This window comes from Limanda limanda, chromosome 7 (assembly GCF_963576545.1).
Source record: "Limanda limanda chromosome 7, fLimLim1.1, whole genome shotgun sequence".
Taxonomy (NCBI): domain Eukaryota; kingdom Metazoa; phylum Chordata; class Actinopteri; order Pleuronectiformes; family Pleuronectidae; genus Limanda; species Limanda limanda.
Window position 1 is genome coordinate 29,874,243 of NC_083642.1, and position 27,880 is coordinate 29,902,122.

The 27,880-nt window shown below is 42.4% G+C and overlaps 1 protein-coding gene across 1 annotated transcript; it reads left to right on the forward strand.

Annotated features, from left to right (window-relative positions):
* Positions 1–2,290: 2,290 nt before the first annotated feature.
* On the forward strand, positions 2,291–27,703 carry asxl1 (ASXL transcriptional regulator 1). The gene is made up of 13 exons (XM_061075290.1): positions 2,291–2,613; positions 4,930–5,012; positions 5,901–5,903; positions 10,928–11,045; positions 12,802–13,003; positions 15,661–15,830; positions 16,046–16,130; positions 17,466–17,632; positions 20,856–20,952; positions 23,009–23,114; positions 23,436–24,399; positions 24,506–24,818; positions 24,942–27,703. The coding sequence occupies exons 1-13, from the start codon at positions 2,557–2,559 to the stop codon at positions 27,260–27,262; spliced, it is 4,686 nt and encodes a 1,561-aa protein (XP_060931273.1). The 5' UTR covers positions 2,291–2,556; the 3' UTR covers positions 27,263–27,703.
* The last annotated feature ends 177 nt before the right edge of the window (positions 27,704–27,880 follow it).

Here is a 27,880-nt window from a genome sequence, read left to right on the forward strand (position 1 = left end):
CGACTCATATGGATGAAAACTGGCCTGTAGCCCGTTGTCCACATTACTACGGTGGGTATTATGCAGATTTTGTGCTTCAACAACGTTTCGCTTAGGACTGAATCCGAATCTGTCAGAATCTGTGAATATCTTTCCAACTTTACTGAACTGTAGATGAGGGAGTGACATCTGACTTGGACGAAGGATTATTTCCCGATTCTGGGCGAGGAAGAGATCCAGAGTTTCGGAGCACAGCCTCTTTCCGCATCCTACGACGGTGTGAGGATGTTACTTGTGATAGGGGCATCTGAGTTTGTTTTCGCGTGGATCGCTTAGTTACAGGAACACCTATATCCACTGGAGGGAGGAGAGGCCCAAGGCCCACAGATGGTGTTTTCAAAGAATGATCCCGAGAGGGGAGATCAAGTGCTGCAGACGGATCTGCTGGATGTGTCAGAGAGTCACCGGCATCGAGGCGGTCGGAAAGATTGAGTTGGGGTGGTGACTATATTACTATACATATGTTACAGTGTTTATAGAAACATGTTGAGAAAGTATTTCATATTTTGCACTATGGTAATATATATATATTGACGTTCATCTTGATAAAACTTGAACTATATACAGAGGTATAGATATATATATATATATATATAAAGAGACTGAATATGAGGTAAAAGGAAGAACTTTTTGATTTACAGTTTCAATAGAGTTTGTATTGTTTATTCATTCATATCCTATCCACAGGGAAGGTTCCTTATTTTGAAAGGGTGATGTAGTATTAGGAATATGTGTGGGTAGGAACCTTTGATATTTAATGTTGCATTGGGACAATAAAGAAATTAACATGCACATTGGTCTGTCTTGATCCTGTGTGGAGCCTCCAGATAATGATTTATAATCAGCAGAACAGACAAGACATCAGCTGCACCATGAGTTCTCATTTCACCAGCTTCCAGAAAACTTCCATCACAAGGGGTACTTTCTAGAGATGATATTAACTGTTTTACTATCAATTGATATCTAATGGCTCCAGACTTCTCAGGGATTGCGCGGAGCAGCTCTGTAAGGGGGTACTGTACATTATCAACCCGAGTCATGTGGAAAACATTCTTATGTAAAAACAGTTTTTTACTTGCTCGCACAATCATCGCATGCCATTGCACTTTACTTATAACATTTCATACAAACCCCTACAGTGAAAAGGTGTAAATAAAAACATGCTCAGAATTTTTTTGAATTGTATTGCCTGTTATATATATTTTTATGCTCTTGTCTACTTCATTCTGAATGCCTGCTGCAGTAACAACTGAATTCCCTTGGTGTGTGGATCAATAACGTTTTATCTTATCGCTTAATAATTTTGTTGATAAAACAGAATTTATAATTAATAATGTCATCACAAAATTTAAATTGGAATTGGAATAATTCTACTAACCGGTAAATTGACAAATTGTGTCCACATATGTGAACTGGCCTGTTGGTTTTCTTTTGTGAAAAGTTTAACTGAGCTAAGATACAAATAAAGCTGTTGTAAAACTCCCTATGGTCAAGATATCGGAGCTTTTAAAAGCATCTCATGCCTGGATGATGTCTCAATCAAAAAAAATGGATCAGGGACTCAAGTTTCTTGTCTCTCAACCTAGACAAATAATAAACATATCTCCGGGGATAGCGGGAGGGGCCCAGAATCTTGAGACGAGTGTGCAATAGAGCTGAATTTGTTTTTCAAAAGATTTTCCAGCTCGGTCTTGGACTGCCCTCAGGAGGACAGGAGGATGCTTGCAAAGTTGAATTCAATCACAGACAACACCTCTCACCCCCTACATGACACTGTGGGGACAGCAGACTACCCCTACCACAGTGCAAGAAGGAACACTTCCGCAGGTCCTTCATTCCCCCTGCTGTTAGACTATACAGTACCCTCCAAAATGTTGAATAATTGCTGCTTTGGTCATGTTTACTTATATGCAAAAAAATATATTTTGCACAATTTTTAGCACTATTTTATTCTATTGTCCTTTATATATTTATTTATTCTCTTGTCTGCCTAATTCTGACCCGCCTGCTGCTGTAACAAGTGAATTTCCACGATGTTTGGATGAATGCATTTCTATCTTATCGAATCTAATACATACATACATACATACATTAATTCATACGTGTGTGTGTGTGCTGAGATTATTCCATACATCTGTTCACATGTATTAATGCATACGGAGCCGGACGTTGATTTCTTACATTCATGAGGAGTGTTTGACCTTTGACCTGGTTATTGCATTCCAGAGAGGCTTGTCCTGCAGCAGCACCACAGCCAGGACTCACTCACTCACTCTGCTTCTGTGCTACAGAGAGACGATGTTTGTTGTGCTCGTTTAGACAAAACACTGGACACAGTAGTGGTTGTATTCACAGACGAGCAGACACCGCAGCATTGTCTTGAGCTAAAAGTAACATCTTGTCTTGGCTCAAACATAGAACGTAGTTAGCCATTTTGCTAAGCAGCTAAACCGCCATCGTATTGAGGTTGCTTTGTAGACGCAAAACAGGCTAGCCGCAGACACCAGCGCAGAAGAAATGAAGGACAAACAAAAGAGAAAGAAGGAGCGGACCTGGGCTGAGGCGGCTCGTATGGTATATTCTATAATCTTTTTTATATTCAACTAGCACTGCTTGTGGGTTATGTATGAGTATCTGTAAAGTGATGGATCCAGATGTGTTGTTGTGTTTGAACATTCTCCTCACGACCACAGCCTGTGCTCTGCTGTAACGTTATTATCAGCTAGCTGATAACATAATAGTGCTAACCCAACGAACATGCATGTAGGATTCAATGTTACTAGAAAGACACATTCAACATTTGCTGCGTGTCTTTCAGAGTGCTAACATGAAAAGCTACGCAACATGCTAACCCTTGTTAGCACGCGTACATCATCCTCTGCTGTACTGAGCTCTTTGTTTGCTAGGCAGCGAAAATGCTAGTCTTACGCTAAGTATCATCTGAGCCACCCGACTAACATTAGTCATACACGCTATACGACAACTATTCACTTTATGTGAACAAATCATTAGACTACATGTGATGTTGTGAAACTCGTGTCGTTATTGTACCGCCTAACTTGCCATAGTAGTAGGTAGTTTATGTTGTTGACCATAATGCTTGCTAACGTTAGCCCTGCTAAAAGCTAGCGTCAACCACTAACCCGCCTGTCTTGAGAATCCACATTGGAACCAAATGGGAATCAAAGTTAAGCTCAGTTTGTTAGATTAAACCTGACACTGGTCGAGGATCAAGCAACACAAATAGTTTGGGCACGAATAGCCCTCTGTGTTAGGTCAAACCTTTTGGTAATGTGGGGTCAAGCTTGTACTTTCTTCTTTCAGGCAACCAGAATTCTAAATGTTGGCGTTTTCCCCAGATGAAAAGACCACCATATTTACTGTTTTTGGAGTGGTGGGATATTACACAAATACCTAAATATATAGCGGTTTCAGAATGTTTTCACAGGGATTTTCACAAGTCAATTTGCACCATCAGTCTACAATGGCCCATAATGAAAAAGGGAAAGCATAATTTATTGTTCCGAACACACCACCCCCCATTTACAAAATAGTTTGCTTTTTTTCTCTTCGTTGAAGTGAGGTGCTTCCTGTTCACTTCAGTTAGGACAGTCTGCCTATGGTATACTGAATTGATGGACAAAATTAAAAACGGTGCCCACGTGAGAACAGAGATCCAAATACATCACATTTAAAGATCTAAACCTATATTTCAAATGTTAGGTCAATTAATTAATTCTCATCCGTATAATTCTCTTTGAAAGGAAGATATTTGTCGGTTGTCTTTACTAATGCAGCCACTTCTTGAATTTCATTGCAGACATTGTAAGGATCAAATGATGTTACACAGTGTTATGGTTGGTTTTTAGTTTAGAATCAAATGAAACACTTATTTTGGCTAAAAAAACGGCATCACAAATATGTAATGCAGTCCCACAGCAAGCGCATTTGTTAATGAGTACATATTTTTGGCCATTTTAACTCTACAGTGTGATTTTCAAAACATTGTTTTTGGATCCAAGTTGAAACTATGTTTCTGGAGATGCATGGTGATGATGATGGAACTAGTTTTAATATATTTGGGCCATTGTCTTTGAGTAAATACCCTTTCAGATAGAAAGATGTTTGCGCTGCACTTGCTCTGGGGTTCAGCACACAGTCCTCCACTGGCCTTGGTCTACTCTATGCTGGCTGCTGAGTGCAGAGCAAAATAGGCTCTTAGTTAAGATATGTTTTTGTTTATGCATTTTCCCTACTTATAATAAGCTACCTGACGTGTCTACTTGACCCAAAATGTGTTTTATGTGTCATGTCAACTTGTGTCATATAATTTATAATAGTGTGAATAGATCAGCTTCCAGTTCCTTTTTTTTATTATTAACTATATTAGTCGGTGCTTGTAATATATTTTAAAACAGGGACATCTTACGGGAGACAGGATAGAGTGCACAAAACACTTCTCGTGTTTCAGTTTGAAGAAAATGGCGAACATTTCTTCAAACGTGAAAAAACAACATAAAACAAATAAAATGCCTCCATACTGCTCTGCAGCATTCTCCAAAATTGCCAGCATTCTGTACTTTGCCACCTCCTCCAACGTGACAAGCTTAGAGCCGACATAAGACTCCATTCCACAGCAAAGAAGATGGTGCTAGCAACAACAGACTTGAAAAACCTTTGGAGCATCTTAATGCAGACATTGATCCTCGGTTCAAGATAACCCTGTACCACCTTACGTTATAGATCATTAGCAAGCAATTTTGACAACAATGGACCCACTGACTTTGTTGAGATTTGTTTGAGAAGACTAATTGAGCCCAGCTCTGATATGAATGTAGAAGTTGACAATATTGGGAATCTAAAATATTGGATATACTGGATATTTTCCAGGTGTTGGAGAACTTCTCTGATGCACCCATGACTCCCAAACAAATTCTCCACGTCATCCAGACCAAGGGGCTGAAGGAAATGAGGTTAGACACACTTGCATACACAAGCATACTAGAGCTACAATTAACCACAATTTTGTTAATCGATTAATCTGTCGATACGTTTTTGGATTTATCGATAGGTAATTGGACAAAAGGACAAAAGCTACATTTGATCCTCCTAGGCTGTTTGTTTGAAAAGCAAATTTGCGTTTTTGAACAATGCTCTTCTACATGTTTTACGGACATCTGTAACAGAATTATGAATTAAGCGGAATCAAAACATCCTCAACTTTTTAGAACAACAAACTAGATGACAATACTGATTACACATGGCACAGCAGCACTACTTCGCTGCGGTACGAACCCTCCATTTGTTAAAGATCTTCTTGTAAACTGAGAGAAGACAAAGTTATACCCTTCACCCACTCCAACATCTTTTCTCTTCAGGTGCTCCTGAAGTGATGATGTGCTGCTGTGCCATGTGAGATGAGCTTTGCACATTTACAGCTAACAGACTTTTTCAAAGTCTTTTTTTTGTTCCCACACCTTTGACGACACACTTGTCTCCGCTGTATGGTTAGTGATGTTTTCTCCACCATTTTTCAAATGCTTAATCCAAAGAGGAGATCACGTTGTCACATCAGCTACACAAGGTCATGGCATTGGCTGTGTGCCAACCCATAACAGACTCAACTAATCAATAATGAAATGAGTAGCCAATTATTTGTCCTGAATCAATTTGAATCGATTAGTTGTTGCGATCCTGTTTTGTACAAGTCCCTGCTGTTACAGTTCAAATATTAAAGCTATTGTTTTCAGTAGTCAGTGAACCTATTACACAGTGCACATGAATTAAAAATCAGTTAGTATGTTTTTAACAAATTTTTTCTTTCCCTCCACATGGACTACTCTGCATGTTGCTGACTACAGGAGGTAAGTTGGATACAATTCAGTAACCAAACTACTCCTTTTTAATATTCTGTCATGTTCTCCAAGGCCAATGTTTTCAAGAGGCTGTAACACTGGTTAATATTTCAGTAAAAATTTCACCTAAAGATGAAAATGTCATGATTCTAGGATGCAGTGCAATGATATGTCAACGCCGCTGCTACAGGATTGGGGCAGAAACAGATTATAGGTCTGGTCGCCTATTACTGTTTCAAAAAGTAATCTGTTTGAGTGTCCTCTGCAAGATGTGGAGAGATGTAATTTTTCAACATGAATTCGATAGTATTTGTTTTGGTTGTGTGTCGTTTATTTTATTTAGGATATCTTGATATTTTTTATAGTGCTGTCAGTTAAAGGCATTATTAACGACGTTATCGCAAACCCGTTTCAACAACGCAATTTTTTTCTCGCGAGATTAATGTTCTTTTTGGCCTTGCAAATTGTAGTTTTTTTTCACATGCTGTTGCAACAACTAGTAACCTTAGAAAAACTACAGTACCACGCCGGATCTAGCTAGACCGGAAGCAAAACAATAGGCACGCCATTTGGGCTTGGATGCCGGCCAATAGTAGTAGGCCAACGTTACGGTGTGAGTGAATGGTGAGCGCGATACGGCGAAATGGATGATTTAAAGCTTCTGAATGGAAAGTTTACCTACTACAGCTCTGATTCTGCGGCTCCACTCCTGGCGCATACCGATGACGTCACTCAGGAGTATCCTTGTGCGCATAGTGGTGATAGTGCCATTACAACACATGTGTCAGAACAGTTGTTCTGTGTGTGTGTGTGTGTGTGTGTGAACTTTTTGTGAATTACAGTAGGCCTTACCAGTTCCCCACTAAAGTGCTTCCCTATATTATTGCAATTATGGAAAACCAATAAATTAAGGGACATTTACAATAGATACAAGTTTGTGATTAACTAATTGAATCGTTTGACAGCACTAATTTTTGATTCTAATTCTAATGTCGGACAGAATTTCCTTAAATTCAAAATTTTTTAAGAATTTGAAGTTCATTGCTCTTTGAAAGAGCAATTTACTTGCCTGATTATGCTATAATATTATCATTGTATCAGTGCAATAAAATAGTTTACATTTTTCACAATTATAATGCCAACAAACTTTGTTATCGTGACATGCCTACCTTAATATTTTTGGTAATATACCATGTTAGAGGTTTCCTTACACAGTTTACAGCTTTAGTTCAAGGAGACTCTCTTTCATATCCAAGCAACTCAAATATCCTTTGCAGAATTGAAATCAAATCGAATCTTGTGAATTGGAACCAAATCATTGGGAGAGGCGGTGGAGTAGTGGCAGAAACTTGGACTATGGGCAGAAAAGGTCTCTGGTTCGTCTCTGGTTCGACTCCACGGAGAAACAACAAAAAGACAAACCTGGATTGATTTGACCAAAAATCCAAGAGGATTCTCCCTACCCTGTCTAGTGCTCCTGAGCAAGGCACCTTACTCCCCCAACATCTGCTCCCCGGGTGCCGTACATGGCTGCCCACTGCTCTGTGTGTCCTGCACCAGATGGGTTAAAAGCAGAGGTTAAATTTCCCTCCTTGTATGAATGTGCTTGTGCATGTCTGTGCATGTGTTTGGGACAAATAAATGTATCTTGAGATCTTAATCTTAATCATTCTGGGAAATTAGTAACCAAACACAGCCCTTATTAGCAACTTAGCAGGAGATTCTTCGCTCAGACCGATCACAACAAACAAGATATCTCTCTGGGGTTTAGGTAAGGGATGGTGCAGCAGGCAGATACAGGACATAACGTATTGATACCGCTGCAGAGATTACGTGTATTTGTTTCCAGCACATCAACACGGGTGTTGGACTTTATCACCAAATCTGTCTTGGCACCTTTGTCGGTGTCTTCAACTCACGACATTTTCATCCTGAGATATTTGTTTTCCTTTTGTCTTTTTCATTTATGCATCTGTCGGTGAATCCTGCAGAGGTTTTCGAGGGCTCAGAAGGGACTGTAGCCCCTTACTGAATTAAATATATTACCCGCAATAATATAATAACATATCAAATGTCCACACACTTTTTTTTGAGAAAGCTCTATGGGCTGTGCCACGGTGCGCAATACCTGGCTAGACGCACACGGAGCGAGCAAGCACTCCTCTCCACTCGTGGAGGGAGAGCCAGGCGGTGTGCACAGGTTACATAGGCCGAGCAACGTGCGCCATGCCCGGGCTAGACACACACAGAGCGAGCGATCTAGCTCACTTGCAGAGTATTTGAGTATATTAAATTATTTTTCCCCATAAGTTCACCGTGTCTCCAGGCTTATCTCTCTCTTTTTTTCCTTTCGTCTTTCTCTCTCCATCTCGCTCCGGCCAGAGAGCCAGGCGGCATGCACAAGCTCCACTAGCCAAGCCAGAGTGCACACAGCCCCGCAGAACAGAGAGCCAGGCAGAGTGCACGGGCTCCACTGATCGCGCCATGGTGCGCAATGCCCGGCTAGATGCACATGGAGCGAGCGCCCCTTCTCACCTGCCAAGTATTTGGTGCTCTTAAATTATTTTTCAAGCGTTCCAGAGATCCCAGTGCCTGTCCCATCAAGTTCACCTATACGCTTTTCTCTGTGATGAAGATGAACAAAAACCCCACTCAGGAGTCGTCTCACTGATGCACACCTTCAGTTCATCTTTAGGTTTCCACAGCGCAGAGCCTAGCACCGAACATTAATAAACTGTAAGCCAAGAAAAGATGCCAAACATCTGGCACATGCACATAAAAGAAGAATGTAGCCTACCTAAATATGTTTTCTTTTTGCACTCTTTCCAGTATCCTGTCTCATGTTTAATAAATGTTTACCCTGTTTGGCCCTCGAAGTAGTTCCAGTTTTTAATTTTGGTCCTCTCTGTGATTGAGTTTGACACCACAGCTTTAGAGCACATCCCCCTGACGACCACTATGGGGCCTGGCTCACGGAAGACCAACTCTTGTAGTTGGGCCTTCTAGCTCCTTTGCCCTGAGTTAACCTCATCTGTACAGCCTCATTGGCACAAACCTCTGCCAAGCTAGTTCCAAGACTTATTCTATTCAGGTCCTCCACTGTGTCCACGTGCAGGGACCCTCTGACATCAGATTTAGTCCTCTTCTTTTCTGAGAATCACGTCATATATCTTTCTGAAATTGGCTATTCTGCAGTTTTATATTTTTTACTTTAAGTACATGATGATTGGGGCTGGGTATTGCCACTGATTTCTCAAATCAATTTTATTCTGATTCACAAGGTTTCGATTCAGTTAGGGATATGTCGGTTTGCAATACCAAGTTGGCTCGGATGTGAAAGCTAAAGCTGGAATAAAGCGGTAAACTGTTAAAGGTAACCTCTAACTTGGTGTTATATTGAAAATATGAAGGTAGGCCTGTCATTATAACACATTTTGTTGAACGATATACTGTCCCAGAAATTATTGTGATAAATGATATTGTCATCATTTTGAAACAATTTCATACCACTGAAAAAATAATATAAGATCATAATCCTTCATCTACACCCTTTCAAAGACCAACGAACTTTCAATTCTTCAGAATAGTCAGTCTGACATTTAAATTAGAATTAAAATTAAAATTAAAATAATAAAATTAAAATAATATCCTCAATAAATAAACCATAATTAAAATAAACCACACACAACTAAAATAATAAATAAAATGGACTCTGCCTCTGTTAACCAAAATTGCTCTTGAATAAATATGAAGCAATTGGCACAGAACCAATATATGACCAGGTCAATAAACAGGAGGGGATGATTAGGATTTAGACGACAAACTAACAAGCGTGTATTTAGATATTAATTGATGGCGTTGGATCATGTATCCTTGTCGCTCCAGTCACTTTAACTCTGAGTCCTGACTGTGCGTGTCACATCTCTTGTTATACCGAAGCGAATTAGACAAACTTAAAGTAAACTTCATTGATCAGATCCTGATAACGAGTAATGAGTCTTTATAAGTTAAAGTGAGAGCAAGTCAGAGTGGAGGACGACACAGAAACTCCAGCTTGTGTCACACACACACACACAAAATGTTTCGCTAAGTCCTGATATTTTACCTGATAGCAATGATGATTGTAACAAAAAAACGGGGGCGTATTTGCAAGTTCCAGTGGTGTGAGTAGTTGTAAAATGTACTCGTGCGGTCTCCAACAGTAGTTGCAAATGCTTTGACTATTTGGTTCGCAGTCTGGAGCCCTGATTTGATATAGAAAATGTCAGGAGGTTCTTGGTAATTCAGTGCATGTCTGAAAGCAGCCATAGGGTTGAACAGCGTGTTGTGGTACTCCGATGATTCAATTATTTGATACACCTTGATGGTACTACTTTAGGTGTGCATGTTCACTAGCCTCGTGATTTGTGCATTAAAAATGTTTTAGGCTGTAACTTTTATTCCAAGTCACAATCAATTTGCTTATTGATTGTGACTATTTTACTGTCAAGAGTCATATCATATTTATACAGCACATTTAAAAACATGCCTTACAATCAAAGCACTTGAATGAGCTATACAGGTGTAGATTCTGGTCACCTAAACCCTGATGTCTTGGCTGTGCGCCTCTCGTGTTTTGTGTAGCAGATGAACTACGTGTGACCAGTGAGAAAATGTTTAAATGAGTAGGAAAGGACGACCCAACCTTTTTAATGTCCATCTGTCCTCATCCTTGAGCAGCGGTAGTCATAATTATGCAGCGGCGGGACATTGCTAAAAAATTCACGTAGCAGAAAACATAAATCCATTATCTTGTGTCTGCATCGCGATGCACCTAAGAATCGAAAATTGATATATGTATAGTATATTATATATGTTTTATTAAGACCTCAAAAAAGATCTCAAATATTGGAAAATGGTATGTTCCAAACATCATATTAGTGTATTGTCACACAACCCTAAACCTTTGGTTTAATGTCTTTAGTCTGACCCACTGTGTGTAGTCACATTCTCTCTGTCTCTGTCTCTCTGTGTGTATGTATGTATGTGTACAGTGGAACAGCTCCTTTGGCCTGCCTGGTCACAATGCTGCACTCTCAGGTAAGGGGAGACAGAGTAAAGAACAGCATCTTCTTTAAACTGCCTGGACGGATGAGCCTGTTCACCCTAAAGGTAATCAAACACAATCCTCCTCACTCAACACTTAATTTGCTTATTGATCGTGAGTTTATTTTTCTGTCAAGAGTAATATCCTATTTATACAGCACATTTAAAAACATGCCTTACAATCAAAGCACTTGAATGAGCAATACAGGTGTAGATTCAAATAAAGTAATTGTTTTATCACTTAAGTATAGCAATTAAGTATAGAATAATAATAATGAATATAATAATAATGCAGATTAATGATCGACACTGGCAGAATTCCGAAAACTCAGAAGGTTTTATTACAATTAAATTTAAAATTCTAAATTTGGAGCAGGACTTGATGTTGGATGGGAGAATGGGACAATTTTTGGCTTGCATGCAGCAACAGAAAAACCCCTAGTCCACCTTTGTTTTCAGTCATGAGTTGTGATTGGAAACAGTGTCAGGATGATTAAAGCTGTTTTCAGATATGACAGTTTGCCTTTTTACACAAGAACAATGCAGCAGGATATCCAGATTATTTGGTAAGGGCTAGAAAGGCAGGATATATTGTTCTGAATGATATCCATATTATGCAGACTATATACTTTACGTGTTTACAGTACATCAACACCAAATCTTTCTTTGGTGTCTTCTTTTATCTCGGTCCTGTGTTAGAAACGTCCTCAACTTGCCTACTTGCTCATGCTAAAGCCTCCAGTGGATCTCTTACTTGCTTTCTCACATACAACTCCTTCAGATAATCTCAGGAAATCATCCAGAGTTGAGTGCACATCTGTAAACATTTTAATGGGCTAGTTAATAGAAAAGATTTAATTCAGTCAGGCACCCACCACTAGGCTGTTGGAGGGGTTTAAGAGTCCACAAAACTTGTTTGGGTTACTGGGGTTTACAGCGTTGCAGCCAAATACAATACAATTGAAGTACATGGACACCATGTCTTCAAGCTTACAAAAAACTTATTGTATGCCAACTTGAAACGGTGTCCAACCGAAATTCCCAAAATGTTTTGTGGTATCAAACAATTCACCAGCCCCTCCATCGGCATAGTGGTGAGTAGATGAGTGAATTTTAATTTTTCCGTTAAGTATCCCTTTAAGTGACATGGGGAGATCTGTGATGTTTTCTAGGTTTAGACCAGAAAACAGGGGGTCCGCGGAGGTACTGCAGGGGGGTCGCTCTCACACTAATGTGGGAGTATGTGTGCCATCCACAGATTGCTTGAGGATTCACCGTCTCTTCTACATGCATGTTTAAAATGAAAACATGGAACTACTACTTTAATACCTCAGTGTTGTATGCAAGATGTATGTTTATAAATGGCAGTTGCATTGCCACCATGTACCTTGCACATGTTTAAATTAAAAACATGAATATATGAACCCGTGTAGTATTTGAATAGCTTAGTATTGAATGCACAATAATGGGGTAGCTATGTTTATAAATGGCACTAGGCCCAGTTTAATATAAAACACAATTTTATACAATATATATAGTAGGGGGTCCCTGCTCCATCTCTCCACCAGTTTGGGGGTCCTTGGCCGAAAAATGTTGAAGACCCCTGGTTTAGACCATTAGTAGCTTTATAAACCAAATGCAGACTTTTTATAATCTATTCTGTATTTTTTGGATAACCGATGTAAGAAAGCCTGAATATGAGTGATATATTAGTTAATTTAGTACATTCACTATATACAATATGGCTAACACATGCAGAGAAAATTGTGTTTTCCCAGAAGAAGAAGAGGATACTGATAATTGTACTGTTTACACGTTGTAGAAGAACGCCCTCCAGTGGACAAAGACAACCTCGGAGTCAGAGGCATCAACTGAGGTGGCTGGCAGTACTTCCCAGCCAGCTTCCAGTAGCAGCACCCCGGCAGCAGGCTCGGCTGCTGTCCCCATTGGCCCTACTGAGGCCACTGAGCAGGAGAGCTGTGACTCCACTGAGACCACTGCTGCTGCCAGCGGAGACAATGACGGTAACACCCTACCTCAGTTACTGTTTCATTATATCGACCAATGATGCATCCTGTAGAGCAGGGCTCTACAATAGGCAGCCCGCGGGTCAAATCCGGCCCTCGAGCTGCTTTGGACTGGCCCCGGGGTGTGCTCGAAAATTGTTTGAATAAAAAAGTAAAAAAAAATACTAAATTTTTTTTAATCTAACAATTTAGTAGCACTTAAATGGCACTTACTTATAGCACTTTGTGGTTTTGCTTTATTTTGAACAAATTGTACTGTCTTGATTCTTGTTGTTCTGGGTCTGTACCCTCAGGGTTGAATGCACTTATTGTAAGTCGCTTTGGATCAAATCACAGTTAAATGAAATGAAATGTAATGCTCCGGTAGCCTCATTTAGTTTGTGATAAGGATGCACCGATATAGAAATTCTTGGCCGATACCAATGTTTAAAACAACAATCTAGCCGATAGCCGATACCGATATTTTTTCCGACATTCACCCTTTTGTGCCAGGAAAATAATTAAATCATTATTCAAAAAGCACTATTTTAAATTATTTCATGCCTTTGTCACTCTTATCTTTTAAAGAGCACAAATTCAATCAAATTTATGAAACAATCTTTAGTTTATCTAAACTTTATTTAATATAAACTTCTGTTAAAGAAGACATCCAGCTAAATAGCCTTTATAACTTTCAATCCCTAGTGCACAGTCTCTCTGTTGCAAACAGATGTGGTCAGTATCTTGTCTTGTCACAGTATCATGGTCAGTAACTCACAGTAACTGCGTGCAATCTATGGCTAATTGTACACTCTCACTAGCAGTAGGTGGCAGTATGGTGGCGGTATGCACCCGTTTAGGCCAAGTAAACAGGTACTGCATGTGTTGTCGGGACATACATTTTGAGGGACAACAAATGACCAATCAAATTTGCCCCTTCGCGCTCTAGAGTGCATCACTGTGACAGTTCTGACTCGTACCTTTCAAGCTGCGCTAACGAGACAAAAATGTCTCTCTCCACCGTAAAAAGAAAAAATGAGACTTTGGATAGTAGGAACCGGTTTAATCTGCAATGAGTGCCTCGCAGTGTGTAAAGAGTACAATTTGAGAAGGCATTTGAAGACGGCGCATGCTAACTTTGATGTCACTTTCCCACTGGGCTCTGCTGCTCAAAAGCAGAAGATATCAAGCCACGAACATTGTTATTAGCGAAGATGTCAAACTTTATTTCGGGCCTCTACAGATCAAGTGAGAGCAACGGTGGCATCGTTACGAATGGCATGGATATTGGCTAAAAAGAAAAAGCCGTTTACAGACTCCTTGATGGTCAAGGAGTGTATGCTAGCATCCATTGAGGAGGTGGTAGCAGATGAGAAAACACGAAAAAGCGCTATCGATTCCACCAAGCAAATTCCAATATCTGACTAGTCAAATATGAGGAGAGTCCCTTGCATCAGACGCTTTTTGACAATCTGAGGAAGGCCGAAGTGATTTTTCTGGCCGTGCATGAGTCCACCGATAACAGTGATGTTGCACAGCTGTGCCTCTATGTGCGATTTTTTGGATGGGGAATGTTTTCGTGAGGATATGCTAATTCCCATGGAGGGACATACTACCGTTGAGATTCTTTTCCCAAAATCATTTCATTCTTTGAAGTGAACAACTTGGATTCGGCGCAAGTCAACATGTTGGTGACTGATGGTGCACCCTCGATGGCGGGCAGTGAGGCCTACTATGCAGTTTTGTTTTGCACTTGGAAGTTGTTTTCCAGTCAAATTAATGAAATTCTAAACAACTGATACATTTCACCTGAACTGAGTGATGGAATTTGAAACACATTTCCTTGATAGAATACCATGCACTTTTAAGTTGTCAATTCTATTCAGTTCCATGCAATGCACTTTGTTGCTGGAGATAAATTTGATTCTGCCTGTCACTCAAATCAGTTTAATCTTAGATATTGAGGATAATGACCAGTAAAGTTGTGTTGGTACAGCCATGTACAATGAAGTGCATGTTTTTGTTAGTTAATTGCGTTTCTCCAATTGTCTGTTAATATGGCTTGGTTATTGCTCACCTGGTTTGAATTTTGAATCCTTGGGCCTATGTAGCCTCTTGGGCATATGTTATTAAGCTCTTACAAAATATGATATATTGACTCCTTAAGTATGTTGTTGTAATTTCTTTATTTGTTACTGTGATTACTCATATCCTCCGGCCCCTGACTTTGCCTCAGTTTCAAGAACTGGCCCCAGCTCCAAACTAATTGAAGAGTCCTGCTGTAGAGGTTATAGCTGTGCTGAGCTATGCTGTGAAGTGCCTTAAGCAACGCGACGCCGAAGCAACGCCGAAGCGACGCGCCGCACTCATAATATCACATACTTTTGCTGTGATCAGCCTACAGTAAAAACGGCATTTAATCATTATTTCAAGCATATGCTTACTTGTTGCTCCAACATTAACTGCAACAGCGTCCCAACATATGTATTTTTTGTCTCATTTGTGCTGAGGATCATACAACTCACCGTACTTCTCCACTTCAATTATTAATATAATGTCATCCATCTTCTAGAACTTCTCCGCTGTTTGCTCCGTACAATGTCGGGTATGGAGGGTAACACTGTCACAAATATGTGTGAGAGAATTTACCTTAGTGTATTTGTTCCTAACTTAAGCCTCGGTGGATGAGAGCTCGTCCAGCACCTCCTGCTCCACAGAGCCTCAGGCTCCCAGCACCCAGCCTCAGACCCGCCTCAGCAGAGCAGCAGGACAGCAGGGACGCACAGACACACAGCAGAGCCAACATGCTCAACACACTCAGACCAGACTGAGCCGCTCCAGACAGGTCAGCACCCTGCATGAAGTTTACAATAGACATTTTATATGTATTAATTTCCCAAAATGTTTTGATCAGCTCTACAGTGTCATTCAGTTTGCCCTTTTTTGACAGTGAGACAATTCCAGTTCCAGTTATTAGTAAATTCTTCCACGTGTTTCAGTTGGATCTGTAATGGGAATGTGCTACTGTATATGCTAACTATCTCCTCCTGCTTGCTACAGTCAGGGAGGCAGAGGAAGAAAGCAGTCATGATGCCTCGCGTTGTCCTCACCCCTCTTAAAGTAAATGGAGAGCATGTCCCAACAGGTAAGGACATCTCTTTTGTCCCTAGAACAACAACACAGCAGAAATGAAAGTCAGAAACTATATTTCTGATTGGCCTGTAAAGTCAGACAAAAACATTAGTTTAACCAGAGCAGTGCCTGTTCAAAACCTGTCTGTTTGCATTCGGCTTTTTACTTGGCCTGTGGTAATGCTGATAGCAGCCTTCTGTCTAAAACTGTAAGACAGACAGAGATTTCTGTCAGTATTGAGCAAATAAAATGCTCTTAACAATCTCTTTTTTAATATCCTCTTTTAATAAAGTGAATAATAGATGCGTTTTATATTTTTGCTCTGCAGCAACCACAGAATTTGTCATTGACATTAGTTAGTCTTCCTCAAACAGTCCTACAATATACTCTCTTTTTATTGTTCCTGTGCTGGATGTTGTGTGCAGAACAGTCTATGGTGCAGAGTTCATTCTATCTGATTTATCTGCGATGAAGCTTTTGTGCATCCATTCAGTGTTTTTATAAAATGAAGCTGAGTTTTGTTTATTACTGATCATGTGTATGGCTTTTATATAACTTAGATTGATTTACTTTACTGATGTCATTTTTTCATACATAACATGTCGGTTAAATAAAAGCTCTGTAATTCAGCTTAATATAAAGCATTGTAGATACAAAAAGAAATTTTTTCTTTTACTTTAAAGGCAAATTTCCAAATAACAAGTGATTCTTTGAATATTGTTGCCATGACAGAGATCAGCATTCGCAACACCTGTGTCAGTCCGATATGGTAAAATACAAATAATCAAATTATTTAAATGACCTGGGGGTCTAGACTTTATTACTGGTGGACCAGTTGCCAATCATTGCAGTATGATATTTGAGGATGTAGAAGAAGACAGGTTCAACTTGGTCTGCAGACTGCCTAATAGGCCATGCTACCCCAGCCCCAGTGACTGCAAGCCGCAGATTGTCTGTTTATACAAATTTTTATTAATATTGAATGTAAGCCATTTACAAATCGCACCAAATTTGACACTGCACTTTTAGCGCCCTGAACAATACACATGCCAATTTTGAAACTGATAAGTTGAACAGTTCTCGAGATGCGTTTCACAGACATAATTGACTGACTGACTGACAACCAGCAGAAAGAACTCAGAGAAGATAGAAAGCACACTGTTACTACAATAAATAAAGGCTAAGTAAATTCTTTCACCAGTTATCTGAGGGCCTGATATCTAATATAATATTAATGTTTTGCTTTGTGATTTTAAAAGTATTGTGTGTGGTGCCTGGCTCCATGGACCTGCACACTGCTTCAGAAGCTGTCTGTGTGAGTTAAACATATGTTTTTTTTCTGCGTCAGGGCCGATGAAGAGGAGTCGAGGAGGAGTGGATGTAGACTTTGAGACACCAGGCTCAATCCTGGTTAACACCAACATCAGAGCCCTCATCAATGTGCGGACCTTCTCAGCCTTTCCCACACACTCTCAGCAGCAGCTGCTGCAGTTGCTGCCAGAGGTGGACCGACAAGTATGTTGTTTTTCTGTTGATTATCCCAGGCTTTTATGTTGGATACCCTAATAAACAACTGTCTTGACAAAGCACTCGTGCAGAGAAGTTGCTCTGCTGTGATTATAAATTTAGATGACAGAGCACCACACTAGTTGGTGTTTATCTTAAATACTCATACACTGTATGGTGGTTATGGCTCAGGAAGTGGAGGTGGTCCCCCAGCTCCTCCAGTCCACATGCTAAAGTGTCAAGTGGACAAGACACCATAAATGCCTGAGTGTCAATTTGTTATAGAATGAAAACACACCCCATAGTGGTGCTGTCTGAATGTGTATAAGTGCTTTGAGTGATGTCTAGGACTAAAAAGTGCTATATAGATATAAATGCAGTCCATTTACTGTAGATCAGGGGTCACTAAAGGCGGACCCCGGTCCGGGTCCAGACCCAGAAGCTGTTCCATATGGACCCGGACCTACAGCCAAAACAGAAGGTTATGATTTAAAGGGCCCATATTATGAAAATTTCCCTTTTGTAGTGCTTCTCACGTTAATGTGGGTATCTGGCATGTCTATCGTCCCAAAAACTCTGGAAAAAACAACTCCCGCGATTTGTTGTGGTTCCTTTTTATAAGAAACAATACGCTAGATGGCGTCGAATGGGATTACGAGTGAAAAATTCGTCATAGTCACACCATGCCCATGTAGGGAGTCTCGCTAAATGGCCTTGGACCACCCCCCACCATCATCTCACCAGCTCCGGGGAGAGAGAGAGAGAGAGAGCCCGGCTTTCCGGCTAGTGTTAGCTCGCGAGCGGCCGGTGGAGCCCGGGGGGCCAGTGGAGCTCCCCGGTAGAACCGTTGACTCAACAGTGTGGAAGGATGCTGCTTCTGCGCCAGCTCCAGCTCCCACTGCTCCCACTGCGGGTCTGCGCTGGGGAGCTGGGGCTCTCGCAGCCAGGCTTCGGCCCACCTGACTCTGGTTCAAAACTATATGGTTGCAAGATTGTATCTTTGTCTCCAGTAGCCATATTTCTACAGAGGTAATGGATAGCTAAAAATCTGGGCGCTAGTATCTCGTGAAGGAGGGAGGAGGGTAGAGGGGTGAGAGGGGGGCGGGGCACTCAAAACAGGTCAATCTTAGGAGGGCTGTTTTAGACAGGGTAAAAGGGGTGCTGTTTTAAATGATCCTTGTGGTATTTTGACCAAAGTATGTTACAGACATTTCATCAAGACCCCAAGGAACCATATCAACTGTGGTAAAATGGGCATACGATGGGTCCTTTAAAACCTGACGGGGCGGTTCAGCTTTTGTAGTCATTACGGTAGTGGTTTAGCGGATGAGGAAACAAATTGACCAATTGCATGCAAGTAAAGCCATCCCACGTGATACTACTCAACCAATCAAGTCTGTGCATTCCAGGCGGTAAACATTGCTACTCTACAGTGCAGACAGATGAGAGAGTTAGAGGCAAGGTACACACGAAAAGACGATAGAAAGAAAAAGAAAGATAGCGATATAGGTAGAGAAACAGAGGAGTGAGCCGGAGAAAAGGAGAGAAACAGGAGTGAGCCGGAGAAACAGGAGTGAGCCCGAGAGAAACAGGAGTGAGCCGGAGAAAAGGAGAGAAACAGGAGTGAAAAGGAGAGAAAAGGGAGTGAGCCGGAGAAAAGGAGAGAAACGGGAGTGAGCCGGAGAAAAGGAGAGAAACAGAAGTGAGCCGGAGAAACGTAAGGAACCTCTGTCTCAATAATAGAGCATTTAATCCGGAATGGACGGACTCATTTCTGTTCATACTTCCCACTGGGAGCACTAAACCTGTGTGTCTCATATGTTCTGAAACTGTGGCACTTATTAAAAGTGCCAATGTGAAAAAAGCCATTATAGGACAAAACATAAAGGTTTTGAACAAACATATCCACTTAAATCTGAAGTGAGATCACAGAAAATAAGTGGTCTCAGAGCCCGATATGACCAGTCCACCAGGATCCTGAGCAACTCATTCACTGCCCAACAACGTGCTCATGAGTGTTCCCTCAGAGTTGCTTGGATTTTGGACTAAATATCATTCAAGGATCACTAGTGAGCACCTCCACATGTGTATGAGCCCTGACTCCATTCTGGTCCAGATTTAAAATCCTGGCAAGACAAACTAGAGCTCAATTCTCTCACTTAGCAAAAAAGTGGGGGAGTGGGATATAAGAGGGGATGAAAGTCATTCTAAAACTGTTCAATTGTTATTATCTGTGAAATTGGTTGAGACTGTTAAGTCAAGTTGTGAAACAGAAAAAGGGAAATTCAAGCTTTTGTTTCCTTTATTTAATTTTTCTAAAGTTAAGTTTGCACATTTTTATTTATTTTGTCTTATTTTGAAATGCAGTCCTACTTTTATTTAGTTAATGAGAGAACATTATATATATCTGCAATCATACATATATGTTCAGTTCTATATTACATGACAATAAATATTGTCAAAAAGTTTTTGAATTGTACTGAATTCATTTAATTTGACAGTCAGGTATTGAGTACATGCAGTTGCTGATACAACTTCTAGGCTACTTAAATATATATCACACTAAATAATTAGAAATTATGATCTCCCGGACCTTTGTTTCAAGAAATTTTCTCTAACTGGACCTCTTTAAATTTTAGTTGAATACCCCTGCTGTAGATGATTCAGGGCAAGTTTTTTAGTTGTAGCTTATTGTCCTGAGGATCATGGCTGGACCCATGTTGACCCAGGGTTTTGGTCACATTGATGGTGTTGTTTATTGTTATGCTATTGAGTTCCCAGCCCTTGCTGCTACAGATCACCATTTGCCTGTTTTATTCTTTATGTATTTTGTAATGTAATTTATCTAAACTGGACCAAATTCTTCACTTCAATTCCTTGTATCACATATCAAGTTTGAAATAGATTAGATATACAGCTTTAGATATACAGAAACCCAGGGTATTTCTTATCATGCAACTTAGAATGAATAAATGACAAAGAGAAACAATATTTGTGTGCAGCATATATTTCAGGTTCAGGTGCAAAACCGCCTCTTGTGAGAATGGTGTGCAAATGAGGAAAGGTTGCAATATTGTAGTTCAATTGTTCTGTATATTTGCTTTTGCATGACATCATTTTTGTAAAGCTCAGTTACGCTATGATACAGGCCACTCAATTTCTGAGATTAATTCATTACAATACATTTTATTGTTTTCCTACTGTGTGTTCATTGAATCCTCTCACTTTGCAGATTGGGCCTGATGGAATGGCCAGACTGAGTAGTTCAGCTCTGAATAACGAGTTCTTCACCCATGCCTCCCAGAGCTGGAAGGAAAGGCTGGCTGAAGGTAAACGATTGTTTGTTATGAAAGCATATAATGAGACATGAATGACTGGACTGGTCTGTTATTTTATTTCTTGGCACTTCTTAATTTCCCAATTCTAACTCTGAATCATATCAGACTACTCCATGCAATTTTCATATGACTGCCCTCTTGCAAAATGGCGGCAAACATAGATTTTCAATAATAGTACCTTTCAAAACAGCTGTTACTAAGTGCTTCACAAAGAAGACTAATTAAAACAAGAATATAAAACATTAGACAAGGAGCAAATTCATGTCATTTAAAATCAAAGCAAATTAAATTTTACAAATTCTAAAATCAAAGCAGATAAAATAAAACATTGTTTAAAAGTAAAGGCTCCAGTATGCTTCTACGTATCCGTTTCTCGGAGAGGGTTGCACGGAGAGCGGAGAGTCTTTTTGATTTTTACCTCTCCAACGACTGTACGTTGAAAAGGGTTACCTATGGGTTACGAGTCACTGCCAAACCCATAGGTGGCGCAACGGAAGACGAGCTCAGAGAAGCCTACCCCATTTCTCGGAAGAAGAAGTCCACGTGTGTTTGTTTACCTCTGTCGGCTGGCCTCCCACACACTGAACCATGGCAACTAACAGAACTAAATAAAGTGACACCCAGCGGGTCAAGATGCTGATGTTATCGCTTCTTAGCGCAGCGGTTCCTCGGTCTTGTTTCCCAACTGTGTTGCTGATTCCACAGCTTGAATCTACTTGAGGCTACACGGAGCTAGCTAGCTCCCCTCCCAGCTAGCTCCCCCCAGCTTCCACACACAGTCAGCAGGAACTCCCGACACTAACTACTACTATCAAGTGTTTGCTACTAACCTGACGGTATTATAGAAACAGTGTCATGATAGAAGTGGAAATAAAGTCGTGACGGCGGGTTTTTGCACCGTTACCACCGCAGTTAGCATGGTGGCTAGCCCGCTAGCCTAGCACGCTAGCGCCGTTATGAAAGCTCGTTATAACTGTATGTGACCGTGCACACAAGCCGTCAGTACTCTAACGAGCCACCGTCAGCCGGACAACTCCGCTGGCTTAACACACACGTCACATTAATCGTAGAATCATAGTTGTGTTTGGGTTTTTGTGACACAGGGAAGGAAGCAGGAAGTTTGAGGTCCGGAAATGTGAAATAAGGAAATGATGTCGTTCGCGGACCAATCACAGCCAAGGTCTGTCCGTTGGGTCTCCGAAATAAACACGGACAGTTAGAAAAATCAGAGGTGCAAGAAAAGCTGTCCGAGGCGCTCGGAGAGGGCGTTCCATGACGGATAGGGCGGTCTTATCTATCCGTTTTAGAAAAGACGTAGAGGCATAAATTGGCCTAAATGGCAAAAAACAACAAAAGAAACCAAATTAATAGCAAATATTTTGATAATCATGTATGATCTAAATATAAATTCCCAAGAGCCATGTATAGTAAATTAATTCAACAAACTATTTCATGTTTAACCCTGTTAAATATTCTCATCTTGAAGCACTGTGACTATTTTGATAAATGGCTGCCATGGGTGACATTGGAAATTCTGGAAATCATAAATACCAGCAGCAGAATTCACACTAAAAGCTCAGTTTGTGGTGTGAAAGGTTCCTACAGAATCACAATCAGTGTGTAGGTAGTGATGTATTTACAATACAGTAACCTGAAACATAGTTTGCTTTCTTTCTGCAAAAAAGCTGTCTTATGTGTATCCAAATTGTGATGCTTCTTTTTTTAATTTTGTCAAATAGAATGAAAGACTTGATCAAGGCAGAATGTTTCTCCCTTGTGAGCATTTTTAGCAAACAAACTTCGACCTCTTTTTTGACAAAAATAGCAGTCCAGATCAGGAGCCAATTGAGCTTGGTTGTGCAAGAGAATAATTCTGTACAGTGTGAGCACATAAATCGTGAGCTTGGACTTTCATCTTAGATTATTTACGTGTAGTGTGAGGTAGAATTTAACATTTCTAAAGTCACTTGGTTTATGCCCAGCTTAACTATTGTTCTTGTTTACAGTTTCCTGTAGAGTTACCTTTGCATGTGCTTGACCCTTTTAGGTGAGTTCACCCATGAGATGCAGGTGCGTTTTCGACAGGAGATGGAGAAAGAGAAGAAGGTTGAGGCATGGAAGGAAAAGTTCTTTGAAGAATACCACGGGCAAAAGTAAGTCTGAATTTACTGTTCATTCAACATTCATGGCAGGGGTTTGGTCATACTTGAAGTGGTTAAATAAGCTATTAGTAGTAGTAGTAGTAGTAGTAGTAGTAGTTTATTGCACAATAAACACGCAAAAGTATCAGTACTATAATTTAGAGTCTTGATGTGCTATGATCAGCCACCACATTAAAACTGATCATCACATACAATCATTTAGTTTTAAGCCATTTATTGTCTAGTACTTTGACCAGGGTTAGGATTAACCAACCATGGCCATTTTGCATCTTGTTTTTATAATGTACTTAACTGTAGTTTTTGTATCTGTAGGTCTGGTCTGACACGAGAGGAGTCCCTTAAGCTTACCATGAGTGAAACCAATGAAGTTGCAGCCAGTGTGCTCGACAGTGATGTTGCTGTTGTCGCAACTGGTGCTCCCAAGAGACGCAGCGTAGGTCGACGAAGGAGAGATGGCAGGATGAGGAGACGCACGCGGGCTGACCTGCGTCGCAGGGCCCGCAGGACCCTATGTAAGGCCCCTGCTCCTGCCTTACAGCCTGAAGAAGCAACTGAAAGCAGTGCAGCAGTGGACATCTCAGCTGTCTCTGCTGCCTCTCCCATGTCTGACAATACAATGGTTCAAGGAGAGGTGGTGCTGCAGGCGGAGTGTGGTGTGGAGCTTCCATCTGAGAGTGCCCTCATTGAGCCAAAGCCCTCACCCAGTCAAATGTCAGTGTGTTTGCCAGCCCCCACTCCTTCGCCTACTCCGACTCCCAGCCCTACTTCCACCAGTGCAAATGAGGAGCCTGAACTTACCGCTTGTCTACTCCCTGAAGAGCCTGCACCTGTCCTGGCTTCCACCTCCTCCCCTTCCTCCTCCTCCTCTTCTGTTTCATCTGCCTCTTCACCTGCCTCCTCCCCCTCCTCACCTTCAGATGGACAAGGAGCTTTTGCCGCAGGTCTAGACTCATCTTCATCCTCATCAGCATCCTCCAGTGCTGCAGTTGCAGCCGATCCCCTCGATGATACTGCCTCAGTGGTCACTTCCGTCACAGGGGGTACCGCCACCAGCAGCCGAGAGAGCAGCCCTTCGGCAAGTCCAGCCAGCACACCTGTACCCAATGCTCAGCTTAAGGAGCAGAAGAGAAGGCCAGATGAGAGTCAGGCCTTCTCCAGCTTCCCCGAAAAGAGGCCGCGGATCGACGACCGTCAGTCCTTTCGTACCACAATTGACAGTGTCTGTTCGGAGAAGCCGCAGCCGACAACAGAAGAACCCAAGGTGCCGCCTATCCGGGTAAGACTTTGTGAGATAAACCTTCACACAAAATTGATTTTGCTTTTCTGAAATAAGTTGTTCCTTAGGATAGGTGGTACTCACTGTCCTTGTGTGTCTGTCCCAGATCCAACTGTCCAGAATCAAACCTCCCTGGGTTAAAGGGCACCCAACCTACCAGATCTGCCCACGGATCGTGCCTCCCGGTGAGGGCTCTCGGCGGTCGGGTACGGGGGGCGCACGCACCTTGGCAGACATCAAAGCCCGTGCCCAACAAGCCCGGGCCCAGCGTGAGGCCGCTGCTGCTGTTGCAGCCTCTGCCGAGGGGGCAGGGCCGGCCGCAGTCAGGCTGCGGCCTGCTTCTGGGCTACCGGATAGCAGCAATGGACGAAGAGCACAAGAGCATCCAGGACCTATCGAGCCCGGAGGAGGAGGAGGAGGAGGAGGAGGAGGAGGAGGAGGAGGAGGAGGAGGAGGAGGAGGAGGAGGAGGAGGAGGAGGAGGAGGTGAAGGAGGAGGAGAAGGAGGAGAAGGAGGAGGAGGAGGAAGAGGAGGAGGAGGAAGAGGAGGAGGAAGAGGAGGAAGCGGGGAGGAGGAGCAGGGATCATCTTTGGGCGCTAATTTGTCTAGAACACAACTACTGCTTCTCAGTGTAGATCTCACACCCCAGTCCTCCCTAACTTCTACCTTAACATCCATGTCCTTGGAGCCTTTACAAACCCCAAGTCCTCCTCAGGAGGCAGCTGGGGGTCCAGAGGCTACAGAGGAACTAGAAGCAACATCCGCCAGTGTTCAGAGCCCCTGTATTGGGCAAACAGATAAGGTAGCTGTCAAGCCTTCTCCAGAGCCTGTAGCTGGAGACACTGTAGCTGAGCCTTTGGCTGCCCAGCCCACCAGGCAAAGCCAGATGCCTGAGTCTGCCGCTGCCCCTATAGAGAGTTCAGACAAGAGTTGTGAAAAAATCTCACTGGCCCCAACCTCAATCCCAGATTCCCTCCCTAGATTTGGGGCTCAAGGTGTGGATGCTATTCAAACGCTGGCAAGTTCTTGTCAGCCCATAGAGAAGGAACAAGGGAAAGAGGCTGGAATGGGTGGTGTTATCCAGCATGGTTCCCACAATATGGACGCCCAGGAGCCTCTCTCTCATTCAGCGTTAGAGAACCAACTTACAGACACATCGTCTCCCCAGCATATTGTCTCTGGAGGAGATAAAGAAGACGAGGCTGGGACACAAAGCGACTCCACAGAAACTGCTTCAGACTGTGAGGATGAGTGCCAGGAGGATGAGCAGCAGCAGCAGCTTGACCAGGACTGGTGCCCCACACTGGGCACCCAGAGAAAAAGCCAACTGCTCAGCTGCAGCCCTTCTCCTCAGAACCAGCAGCCGGTCATCCAGGCCCACGTTTCTGGTCGCCAAGGTCAGACCGTCATTAGGCCTTGCTTCCCCAGCAACTTGTCTAACCCTTTACAGAGCCGCTCCCATTGTCCCAACCACCTGCCTCTTCCCCAAGCCCTCCCACAAGGCCTCAGGGATGGCAACGTTGTGATCAAAATTGAACCTGGAGATGATGGCAGAACTGCCAGACAGAATTCTGCTGAAGAAGAGTGCCGTGAAGGCCTTAAGCCCTCTGTCACTCAACTGACTGTAGCAGCTGCCTCCAAGAGATTGGCCAACTCAGTCAGACCAGTGTCCAGTGTGGAGGCCAACAACCCTTTAGTCACTCAACTGCTGCAGGGCAGCCTGCCACTGGAGAAAGTTTTGCCCTTACACTCTGCCAACAGGCTGGAGATTAGCCGATTGCCAGAGGCACAACCCAGGCCACAACTAGCCAGGACACCTGGGCCTCGTCACAGGCCTGAGGCGTCAGCCCAGTCTCTTGCTTCAGAACTCAATGCAGTTTCTCAGAGCCACAACAAGTCTGCTATAGGCCATCCAGTCTCGTGTCTGATGGAGGCCCCAGCTGTATCACAGCATCAATCTCAGCAGGCCCCTGGGGCTGTCCCAGTCATCACTTCTCTGCCACCCTCCTCCTTCAGTGCTTTGTCCTCCAGAATTAAGACAGACATTAGCTCCCAGAGTACAGTGGAGTCTGCTGTTATCAAAGACTCCCGTGGCCCTCAGCCCTCACCAGGGACCACTCCAGACAGGCCCCAGCCACCCCACCGGACCATGCCTAATAAGCCATCTACCCCTCATGCAGACACCTGTCCCACAGAGGTTTTACCTACTATTAAGATCAACTGGCGACCCCAACCATCACAGCTCCTCCACCCTCAACAACAGCAATTTTCTCCTGCACCTACCATAAAGAATGAAGTTGCTGCACGACCCTCTTGCCAGGCTCTTGCCAAATCCTCCCCCACTGTACCCATGAGTATTACCAAAAAAGAGCCTGTGAGCTCTGTGGAAAGCTTCCTTAGTGGAGGGGCAATGGAGGGACTCCTCAATATGGAGATGACTTTTGCAAGGATGGCTAAGAAGGAGCATGGCAAAGCTTCCTTTTCATCTGGCTCTCCCTCCACCTCCTCCTCTCCCTCACCCTCCTCCTCTTCCTCCTCCCTTCCCTTCCAACTGTATGGGAAGCTCCCCAAGAAAGCGGGCAGTGTTGGAGCAGTAAGCTACACAGCCAATGTGTCAGTGATGGACAATGGTGGTTTCTCCAGGAGCATGGCTGATAGTGTGCTCCAGCTGCGTCCCCGCTTGACATCCAGCCAGACCACCCTTAGCATCCAGGCCTTTACTGACAGTACAGCTGAGGAGGTGGCACTCAAGTGCTCGTGCCGCCTCAAAGCCATGATCATGTGCCAAGGCTGTGGTGCTTTCTGCCACGACGATTGCATTGGTCCCTCCAAACTCTGCGTGTCATGTCTGGTGGTTAGATAGCATGTTGAAGTCCTTGTGCACTGCCGCACTGCTTTCTGTGTACAGTATCAGCAACCGACTCGGGCTCAGTGGACAGAAGCCTGATTTGGTCAGAGCACACAGGAGGACCCTAACAGGCTTGCCTTGTATAATGACTGGTCTGTATTTTTTGTTGTTGCAGAAATTCAGATTTTTGTTGTTGTACTGCTATTATTATTGTTATTATAATTATTATGATTATTATTGTTATTGTGAATTTGGGGCATGATTTATTGTAAATTGTGCCTTTTTTTTGTTTTCTCTCCTCAAAAACATTTACCTCATCTTATCTTGCTCCACCTGTCATCTTTTGGTGGCCATAATTGTTTTGGTCCCTTGTTTCCTCTGCAAACAGGGAGTTATTGTTATCTCTTTGATCAAGAAGTATTTTTTTAACCATTAAAATTAGTAAATGGCATTGTCTTCCTGGTTTGTGGTTTTCTTCACTCCTCTCACGATTCCCTTTAACTTCAGTTTAAGTTAAACCTAATAAAATGATCTTCTAGAGGGCTTTAAGTCCTTTCCTGAACACTGATGCTGCCCACTCCTCAAACGAGTGACCCACAGTGTATAAAAATGACGATTGTCTGTACCACAAAA